This window comes from Haliaeetus albicilla, chromosome 6, assembly GCF_947461875.1.
Source record: "Haliaeetus albicilla chromosome 6, bHalAlb1.1, whole genome shotgun sequence".
NCBI lineage: Eukaryota > Metazoa > Chordata > Aves > Accipitriformes > Accipitridae > Haliaeetus > Haliaeetus albicilla.
This window is the reverse complement of record NC_091488.1, coordinates 35,285,418-35,296,307: the sequence shown is the minus strand read 5'-3', so window position 1 is coordinate 35,296,307 and position 10,890 is coordinate 35,285,418. Positions and strand designations below refer to the sequence as shown.

Genomic DNA, 10,890 nt, shown 5'->3' with positions numbered 1-10,890 from the left:
AAAACCTAACCTTATGGAAAAGGCGCTTGTGAAAAACCCAGCTTCATAACCCGTTACACCGGTCCATCTAGCAGCCCAGCTGGGAAATCTTCAGTTTCTGGCTCTGACATTTGTTGTCATGTCCCCTGAAATTTTTGTTATGCAGTTAAGCGCGAGAGAGGCAGGAGGTTTTTATGAGGTGCCTCTTACCGTACGTCTCTTACAGTGGGAATGTCCCTACAGTAAGAGCGAAGTGTATAAAAAAGGGGAAGCCGCACTCAATGGATCAGTCGCTCGCTCGCTCGTCTCACTGAGCGCACAGCTAAGATGATGGTCGCTTGTCTGCTCCTCTTCAGTGTCTGGACCGTCGCGTCAGGTAACTCCCTTGTCCGTCTGTCTGTATCGTTATCGTAATGGCATGAGGGACCTGGGTGGTCCTGCCGGCCTGGTGCTGTGCTGCTGGGTGCTGCCGTCCCCAGCTGGCGTCCCTCCCAGGGCGAGCCCAGCGGTGACGGGGCACTTGTGGCACTGCACACGACAGCACCGCTCGCCTGGGCTTCAGACGCGTCGCTGCTGGTTGCGTTGACAGCATCCTCTCCTTAATTTACCACTAGTGTATTTATAAGCTGCAGCCAGGTATATGAATTTATTGCAATTTGCAGATCATAACCCAGGCGAACGTCCAAATGCTTCCAATGACCTGTATGACTGAAGTTTGATTTCATCTCCTGTTGTGGCTGGGATTTGGGTCAGAGTATGGCACTGATTTGCTTTAGCCAGGGCAGAATTATTTGCAGTGATGGACATGGTGCTTGCAGGTCTCTGCTCAGGCCGCTAAAAGCGAGGATGTGTTACATTTGGTTTTGTAATTAGAAATCACGTAGAAAAGCCTGAATTTGTTTCAAACTAGCTTCCATGGTCATAGTTTATATTCTGACTATGGCACTACTGAGCTCTGAAAAGCAAAATGACTGGCACAGCTTCACAGCCGGCTTCTTGGTCTCCGGCGGAGATCTGTCTGGCCATGGCCACAGCCATGGAGGGGGAAGGACCTGGGAGAGCTTTGTCGGGCGGGTTAGCCAGGTGTACTTTGGTGAACTGCAGACAGCCTCACTCCTCTTTAAAGCCTGCAAAGATACTTCCCTTTCTTGTAAATTGAATTGTATGTTTACAGTGCTATAACTGTTCCTGCTGACATCTCCCTTCCTATGCTGATGTACACAAATAAACTTTAAAAACTATTATCCTAAGAGGACTGTGGAGCTGAGCTGTCAAACCTGGGAGTATCCATTTTGCTTGCCTGTCCCCTTAATAGTTTTTCCACATGTGTCTGTGAATTGGAAGAGGAGACTGATTTTTTTTTTTTTTCTTTTCCCGGGAGATCTTTAATACCAGGGCATTTATTAAGTTTTCCGTCCGTGGACCTTCAGCAGAGTCTCAGCTGCTTCCCAGCTGCAAAGCCTCAAGCCTGAGATAAGAGGATGGATGCAGTTTGCCTCTGCTCCTGCCTACCTTCCTTTTTCCTTCTGGTTTTCTCTTCTCTTGTCAGTCTCTGACAAGAGTGGGTGCATGATGTGTAGTGATACACGTAATAATTTTTAGCAGCTTTACTGATTTGCTTCTCTCTGCACCACAGGAGGACTCAGAGAGCCGTCTGGTTATTAGCATGGCTGAACATTTAGGGAACTTCTCCGCGGGCGCCTATGGGATAACAGTCTTAGCGGACAGAAATCAATTTCTCCCGGCACCACAGCTGCCTTTCTTGGTGCTGCTCTCTGCAGCACAGATACCAGGCATGCAAGGTGCTTTGTGTGAGAAGTGTCAGGTCCAGCAAAAATCTCAGGGCAGTTCTTTGGAGCTGTGTTTTCACTGTTTCCCTGGATGGAGGGGCAGAGAGACCCTCCAGAGCTGCTCTGCTCAGGAGTGAGGGCAAAGGGCTGGGGGGCTTCTGAGGGGGGTGGGTTGCAGGAGGGTGGTGAGAAATGCTGAGTGTGGCACCTGCTTCTCCCCCAGGCTCTGTGCAGGTGATGCACACAACGGTCCAGTCGGTCCGGGTGGGAGGAAACATTACTTTTTCATGCCGGTTGGTCACAAAAGAAGATGTGCTACAGGTGACCTGGCAGAAGGAGACAGACGGGGCTGAAGACAACATAGCGACTTATAGTACGATGAACGGCAAAAAGATAGCAAAGGGCTATGTCGGTCACGTGAGCTTTGCCCACACTGAGTTACAAGTCTCAGCCATCTCCCTTCATGCTGTCACCCTCCAAGATGAAGGATGCTACAAGTGCATCTTCAACACATTCCCCTTGGGGGCTGTCTCCAGCAGGATGTGTCTCAAGGTTTACGGTAAGGCATCATAATTGCATATGGGCTGTCATCTGAGGACCAAGTCATTTTCCCTGGGGAAAACCTTCCCTGACCACTGGTCATTGCTAAATTGCTGCAGGAAAGGTAGCTCAGCTTCCTCTCTAGCTCTCCCTCCCTCTCTGGTTTTACCTCTGATGGGAAACCAGCGCTCAACAGTTCTTTAATTTTCTTCCTCTTTAAATCAACAACAGCAAGATCCAAAAGCTGATGTGTAACCCATGACTTCCTCCAAGTTTCCCTGACCGTGTGCTGTGCTGACAGCTGGCCTGCCGCAACCATGAACGCCATGCTCCTCTGCTTCCTTTCACTGCTGCTTTTGCCTCCTAAGACTAGAAATCAGGCACTTTTTTCTTACTCTGCCTTTGGTCTTAGAAAAATTCAAGGTATTCAAAAGGCAGAGAGGCATATGCATGACCAGAGTATCTGGAAGCTGATTTTGAAGCTATAGTAAAAATGACAATAGTTAGCCTGGGCTTAGGAAAGGGTTGCAAAAAAAAAAAAAAAGGCTGAAAAATAGCAGAGCTTGTGGGCTTTGCCACATGAATATCTTGTGCAGGCCAGCATCAATTAGCTTCAAGAAGAGAGTTAAAACAAATCATGAGTCGAGGTAGCAATATTTGACACCTCCATACAAAATCATCAGCTAGCAAGTACAAGCTGAAATATAGGCAAATAGATGAACTCAAAAGGAGCAAGAGTGAAAAGCTGTTTATCTTCTGAGAGAGGTTCTTGGTTTTCTGCCAGTGAGAAAGCTGAGACATTAAACATGCCCTAAGGACACCCTGTTGGCTCCTGACTTTCTCATCAGTGACTCTGCTGTGGGGATGCTGGCCAAAGATCATGTCCCACGTGGAAAATATCAGTGTCTGGGACCTGCTGCTGGTGATATGATCCCTGCAGAGTATTTTGTTTATCCTTAGTACCTTCTGCTGACAAAGACGCAGACGCATATGCCCACACACATACCCACATGCCAAGAGTCCTCTGCGTGGAAAACAAAATGTCCCTGGCTTATAGGGGAAAGATGACTTAAGCAGTAGGGGAAGGAGGGGAGATGGAGGGCAGGAAATACAAGGGAAAACCAAGCCTGGAACAAAAGCTCTTTCTCCTCTTTCTTGGGAAAGCTCCCAGAGCAGAAAAGAGAAATTAGGAGAAATTCACTCAGTATTTCAGATATGAAGAGGAGGGTAATCCTTCAGCCAGCCAGCCATTCAGAGGGTAAATACTGATTATACATTACAGAAAAATATGGAAGTGCCTTGTAGAGGGATCCCATTCTTGTTTATCATGAAAATCTGAACACAGCGTTAGATTTGTTTTGTTGTTTAGTTTGGTTTGGTTTTTTATTCAAGTGGGGGAAATATTTCCCAAAATCACCAACCTTGTGGTTATGATTCATCCTTTAGCAGAGCAGTACTTTAAAAAACAAATGTTTTTCTGCTGTTACACACATTCCCATTAGCATCTCAGATGAAAAATCCATCAGACGAGAAGGGTTTCACTTCTCCCAGGTAGGCACGAGCCCGCAGCTCCTGCTGCCCCAGCGTGGGCTTGTAGGCCACTGCCAGGGGCTGGCTCACCGTGGTCATGGTGGCTTCCCTGAAATATGCTTTATTGAACATGTCCTGGAGGGTCACCGTGAATAAACTAAGTGTTCGGCACTGTGACAGAAGATCTCGGTTAACATGTGGTGTACTTCATCGGAGCTAATTTATGCAATGCTACTTAAAAGCCACAGTCTTACTCCCTTATACCCCAACTCATAATGATGGGAACAACTTGTCTGAACAAGCCCAGAGGACTCCTGGGATGGAGTGTGAAGCCAGCAGGAATCTCCCAAGGCTCAGGGATTCAGCGCAAGGTGAGCAAGTCAGAGTCACCAGCTGAAAATGAAACGCTGCCATGTCTTTGCCCTCAAGAGGGGACTGCCAGGGAGTTTACAGGCTGGTAATTGCCCGATTACAACAGCATTCGCAAGAGGGGCTGTTCCAGGACAGGCACCCTTGCTGTGTAATGAGGGGAAGTGAAACGGCGTAAGAACTGGATACAACACTGTGAAAAAAGAAACAGGTATGACTGGAGGAAACTCAGACCTGCCTGGCTGAAAACACCAAACCCAAGAAGCAGCAGAAATTTCCTACCCTGTAGCAAAACCCATTTTGGAACAGAATAGTTTCAAGTGTGCTTGGCTGGTCTCTTTTGAACTGCCTGCTCCCCTTCCCCCTCCATTTTGCTTTGGAAATGTTTTGCCGACCTTCAGCACCAAAGGTGATGAGAATGACACCCAGGAAGGGGATTGACTGAGCAGATACGGAGAAAGGGGATGTGCTACACGAGAATGGGCAAGACTTGCTGGGTCACAAAATTCCCTGGGCATTTGCTGGGCCGTCTTCAGAGACTTTCTGCCTTCATTGTGGATGGCACCATTCACCTGGAAGTCTCGAGCACAGAGGAAAAATGCCATCACTATTTCTTAGACAGGGAAACCGAGGCACAGTGTTGCTAGTGAACACCCATATGGTTGGAAAAGGCTTTCCGTCACCACAAGGCATACTGTAATTCCTAACATTTTTTTATCAGTCTCTCTGAGACCACTGTCAAGCCTTTAAATACAAAAAGCACATCATGACCTGACAGTCCCCCTTTAATTACAGAAGGTCATTACAGATAATCAAAGCTGATGCACTTCACTAGAAAGTCCCATCTTCAAATACCTGGGAACACTGCCACAGCTTGAATTCGGGAACATTTGCATTACTGCTCTGCAAGAGCTACTAAAGCAAGTACTTGCCCACAACATCCCTTGTAGGTACTTTTTCACTGGAAACAAATATTTTGATGAAAGGCAAAAGAAGCAGTTAATTTAAGTGTATGCATCAAACATCAACAGTGGGCACATGCTAACAGTGTAGCAGGACTTTACTGCAAAAACAAGCACTTAGAGGTTTTGACTGCATCTATTACAGACACTTGCAGAGGGGAAGCTCAACCCCACAGGGTTTTTTTCACATGATACTCAGTCCTTGGGGTCCAATGTGAGAAGAGAGGACTGCTTAGTCAGAAGAAGAGCAGATGTGGAGAGTGTGTGTGTTTCTGCCAAGATACTAAGCAATTTTTCTCATCCCCTCTGGAAACACTTGTGACAGCTTTCCTTTACTGCTTTTGGGTGTTGCAACCTAATATTTGAAGTTAATGTTCGGGGTGGATATGTTATTTTTATGCATCCCGTGAGTGAAAGAAGAAGTTCAGAGATAGTTTATTAATCAAAACATAAACTGCTTGTGACACTTGTCTTTTCATATATGGGAGATTTTGAGAAGTTCCAGCTGAAATCCCCCCACATGCTTTTCTTGTTGCTCTTTAAGCAACACTAGCAGGTTTCGTCAACTCTGTGGGGTTTGAGTTTCTATCCATGGGTGACACAAAAAATGAGAAATACCCACTTTTTTTTTTTCTTCTAGGCAGGCACAACCATAGTAAATAAATAAGGTTCAACCATAAAAAACAAAAAACAAAAAAAAAAAAAAAAAGCAAAACTGATGGTATACAATTTCTTGCTTCCACCCTCCGGCAGTTATGGCTTGGAAGATCCAGACAACTTCGTGAGATGCATCTGGAATTGTACCAGGAGGTTATAGGCATTATGATGCATCTGGCACAAGTCTTTTCTCCCTTTCACAGGATCATTCGGTGTCTGCTATACCACATTCGCGTCCAAATATTCGTTTACCTCCCAAAAGGAAAAAGAATCATTTTTTTCCTAAGAAGAATAAACAGATTTTTTTTGTTGTTTAAAAGTAGGATCAGTAAATGATAGTGATACGTTTGATATTGTTGGGACAATAATTAATTTCAGCATCAATATTGTGCTGAACATTGTTATTTTTGCTATATAAATAGTAATATACACATGGAGTACTGCTAAATATAGTAATAGATACTTTTTTAATCAGAGGGCATTCATATTAACTCAGACTTGCATGAAACTAGAATTGCTACTGCACTTAAATGGTTTTTAAAAAGTAATATTCTCAGAAACAGGGACCTAGAAGTAGAGTGTGGTTTGGACCCCTATACCATCAGCACATGTACTGAAGTAGAAGGCAGCTGGTGAGCTGCTATACAGAAACCTGTGGATTGCACTCTTGGCCTGAGCAAACTGAACTAATTAGACTGGCTTTGAGCAGGGGTTTGGACTAGATGACCTCCAGAGGTCCTTTCTGACCTGAACTATGGTATGATTTTATGGCTGAGGAGTAAATAAGTGATTTTCCACAGGGGATAGACGTGTCCTTATGTGTTCAGATCTCCCCTGGAGTTCTACCCAGGTTGAAAACAGCTTCCTGCACTCCTCCCCTTTCTTTATTCATTGCAAATACTGTTTGTATAACTAGAAATCAACAAGCAGGCTTCATGCGAGTGAGTAAGCATAAATGAAGCCTGTAATTCATCCTTCTGGCTGACTAAGGCTAAATGTGATAGCATCCACAAATCTTCTAGGGTGAGAAGGAGTTCAGAAGAAATGATCTTTAATGAAGGTTTTGAGGGATATTGTGAAACCCCCAAAACCCAACAGTAGAGGGAAGAAAGTTGTACAAGCCCAAAACCTCCACAGGTGAAATCCTGCGGCGTAACCACATACGAATTCACTCTTACTGTCTTGCATAAATAGATGCATTTAGTCCTTTGGTCCACAAGCCTACACATCTCAAACAGCAGTAAAGTTAATCCTGCAGATACGTGTGAGGGAAAAGAACAAGAATTTTGACTCATTGAAGCAGTTCAGCCCTTTCAGAGGAAGGAGGACGTGTGGTTTCATGGTTTGACTCCCTGTTGCTTTTTACTCGTTCACAATCACTTCTCAGTTGGGATGCTGCAGCGCTGCTGTTAATAACAGAATTAAAACACGGATGCTTCTACGTTCTTGTCCTTTGTTTTTGCCAAGCTCTTCATTTCCAGACTGCTGCCTGATCACTTCCATGTTTATTTGTTACTGCCAGGGCTTTGGGGAGGGGGAGGCAAGATTAGATATCAAGGTTGTTCTCCAACATAACGGTAAATACAGATGCTTTTTGCTCAAACCTGAGCAGAAAGTAACAGATTTTGTCACTTTGTGTTTTACAGCCATCTCGGACCCCAAAGTGGAGGCTAAGCTCATACCCAGTCCAGACAAAGCGGAGGACTCTGAGAAAGTGGTGGGGATGAGCTGCTCAGCAACAGGGAAGCCAGCTCCAAAAATCACCTGGCACCTTCCCAGCATCCTGCAGCAGAAACCAAGGGAGTACCACATCAAGCTCGGCAACGAGACTGTGACCGTCATCAGCAATTTCACCCACGCCAACCCCAAAATCCTCCAGGAGCACCCCATTGCTTGTGTGATCCAACACCCCTCTCTAAACGTGACCCTGGTCCTGCCGACGGACAGCCTGGAGCAGGGTCAGTATGAAACCCTGCTCCTGTCCTGGAGTGGGGAGGAGATGGCGAAACACCTCCTGGGGTAGATCAGGAAAATCCGCAGAGGGTTGGGGGCAGGTGGGGAAGGCACCTGGAAAAGCAGCCGGGGCTGGGCTTGGGAAGTGTGGAGGAGGTGCCAGGGAGCATCCAGACACCCCAGGCAATGGCATACAATGTCTTACAGCTCATCATGTCCCCTACACGCCATGACGTGCCCCAGCTTCCCTGCCTCTGCCAAGGACTCGCAGGGTTTCTCTGTCACATAGCCTGACACACCAACAAGACGCGTCGACTTTGGGTAGCTTGGAGGGACTGGGTGTCGCACGCCCAACCGCAGCATCAGACCCCACGCACAGGTCTGCTGGCAGTGCCGCTTGTGTGCGTGCTGGCATATGCTCCCAGTGTCCCTATTTACCCCGTCTCACCTCGGGGGACTGGCCAAGGCATGTCTGAAACGGGTTAGGGGTTGTTTTATCTTCTTCGTGCACAAACCGAGTACCTGCTGCTTTCCCCACAGGTCCAGACAGCAGCGTGGCACCGGCCGTTGCCATTGCAGTGGGGGTGCTGGTCACCCTCACTTCCCTCCTCCTTCTCGCCTGCCTCCTCCGTCGCTGCCTCAGGCACCTACGTGACCCAGAGAGAAACCCAGCCCGGCCATGCTGGGTAGGTCTGCCTTTCCCCGGGGTGCTGCAGGGCTCGCCCCCACCGGTCACAGGGTTCGATGCTGGGACCCAGCTCTGCCCGGCCACCCCAGGGCTGGCTGTGTGCTGCCCAGCCCCAGCTGCACCCGGGTTGGAGAGGGACAAAGACGTTAACCCCCAACCAGACGGCTGGGTAGCAGCACACTGGGAAGGGGAAACCTGAACACGCTTAGCCAGGCCTATAATTGCCCGGCAGTGATGACAGAAAACATTCCCAATGACAAGGCGTGCTGCAGAGGAAGCGTCACTGTTACTATATTTATCCAGAAAATAGTTGTGCAAGCAGTGGCCGTACCCTTGCACCATCCTTCCGCATCTCCTAAAATAACCTCGCTCCGGCACAGCCAGTGCACCTTGCGGAGGAAGCGGCTTTGAGGATGTGTCTCACACAAAACGGGGTGTTAGAGGAAGAGCGTGCCTCTGGGAGGAAAGCCCGGGGCGCCACGCGGCGACAGGGGCTGAGGCGCTGCTGGTTGTCCACTGGGGCTGTCGAGCTCAAGGCAGGGGTAAACTGAGCGAGGTAGCATCGTCTCAGAAAATCACAGCCCAGTTTTGCACTGAAGGCACTGCAGCCTCCTTGCGGGATATGCCTAGAGCATGCACCCTGGCTTCTGACTGAGTGTTTTGGAGAAAAAGAAGCGGTGGAGGGAAGTGCGATACATGTCTTCCATGGGTGCCATGCCTCTAGGTCCAAGGTGGAGCCTGCTGGGGTATTGTGAGGGGAAAACTTTAGCGTCCCCTCACACAGAGAGATGCAAATAGCCACACAAATATATAGTAACACAAATAGCCCGTATCTTTACCCCCACACTTAAAACATCCATATATTTTGAAGAAGACAAAAGGTCCAACAACCTCTCTTTTTTAGGTCCTTCCTGCCTGTACTAAGGCCAAGAAGTGCGGGCAGTATGGTGCTGCGGGCAGGCAGGCTCCCGCAATGCCCCCCAGCCCCGGCCCACTGCTGAACACCTGAGCAGCTGCCTGCCCTACACATGCAAGAGAGAAACGTCTTACAACGGTACCTTGGGCTTCCAAGCAAACCCGCTGTGACTCACTCCAAGAGAAATACAAAAAAGGACAATTTATAATAGATGTTTATTTATTTTGTTACACTATAATATTCCGTTTTGTAGAAAAAAAGCTGTAAAGTATTTATTTGAGACTCAGGCTGACTGTGTGGATCTGCATAATGAAACTGATGTTTTGTATTTTCTGGGGGTTTGAATGTTACGTTTATTCCTTTCTGATATTTTAACGTTGCAAGCTTAAAACTGGGTGGGGGATTGTCTGAAAGAGGGCAGCATTTTGTAGGGGTGATGGCCTGGGTGGTGTTGCTGATGGGCCAAAGGAGACCCTGGCCAGGAGCCGGGGTGCAGACAACCCATGGAGCAGCCTAGCACGCTGCTGTGAGCTTTGGGTGTCGAACCTGTTCCCCAAAGGGCACGAGAGATCAGGCCAAGACTGCAGCCAGCCTGAACTTGTAACCCAGGAGCCAAGAGTGACAGACTTCAAGCCAGGAGTCATCAGGCATGAGGAAGTTACCAACTCCAACTTTCACCAACCTTTCCTAGAAAGTAATAAAAAAAGCAACAGGCACATAGACGTTTCCTCCTCCTCTCTTCTTCTGTGGTTTCCACTGCTCCCTTCTTAATTTCCCTAATCCATCACAGCTGCCTTGTGCTTCCAGGTTTCCCACCTGCCTGCTGGAGGCAGTAGGGAAATAAAAGGGCAGCTGGAGGGGCAGTAGGCTGTCTGGTGAATTCTGTGTATGTCATGGTGTAGTGGCAGTGCAGTGCAGTGCAGTGGGAAGAGGGAGGCCGGTAGGAGCAAGGAGGTGGGTGTTGCATGTGGGCAGATATACCAGTGCAGGGCAACAAGTGTTACCTACTGCTCAAATTCATTGCTTATAACCTGTAGGTCAGATCTGAGCAGTTCTCCTGTAATTCGCTGAATACCACCCTATGCCCATGAAATCTTTCCTTGTAGACCCAGGGAAGGAGAAGTAAACCTACCTGGCTGGTGTGGTCTTGTGGGCAGCATGAAGACAGCCAGTGCCGGCTGTTTCCTCTCCTCCTGGCTTCCCAGACCAAATGCATGTCATCTGGTTTTTTTCCTTGCCCATCTATTTCAAATGTGCACCCCAGATGAATTAGGCTGAGCTGTAGTCAAAAAGCCAAGTAACCTGAAATGAAAGCGAGTGGGTGAGTTGAGAATTAATAAACCCAGTCCTTGCCATAAAATGCTTTTTTTTTAGGCTCCTTAATGCTTAGTAATAGCACAGCTGGTGAGAGTGGAGAAAGGGCAACTGGCCGCAACTGTCACAGTCAGGAATTTTTCTCCTGAGCCCTATAATTGTCAAAGGCGGAAGCTTTCCCACCACTGCAGC

The 10,890-nt window shown here is 47.7% G+C and overlaps 1 protein-coding gene across 2 annotated transcripts; it reads left to right on the top strand.

The window, feature by feature from the left end:
• The first annotated feature begins 209 nt into the window (after positions 1-209).
• LOC104325125 (OX-2 membrane glycoprotein-like) lies at positions 210-9,716 on the top strand. 2 transcript variants are annotated; one of them, XM_069785526.1, is made up of 5 exons: positions 210-355; positions 1,993-2,328; positions 7,474-7,785; positions 8,321-8,466; positions 9,373-9,716. In XM_069785526.1, exons 1-5 carry the CDS (start codon positions 307-309, stop codon positions 9,475-9,477), a joined length of 948 nt encoding a protein of 315 aa, XP_069641627.1. In that variant the 5' UTR covers positions 210-306; the 3' UTR covers positions 9,478-9,716. The 2 variants fall into 2 exon arrangements, with proteins under 2 accessions (XP_069641627.1, XP_009927919.2); XM_009929617.2 differs by having other exon boundaries at positions 8,321-9,716.
• Positions 9,717-10,890: the final 1,174 nt, after the last annotated feature.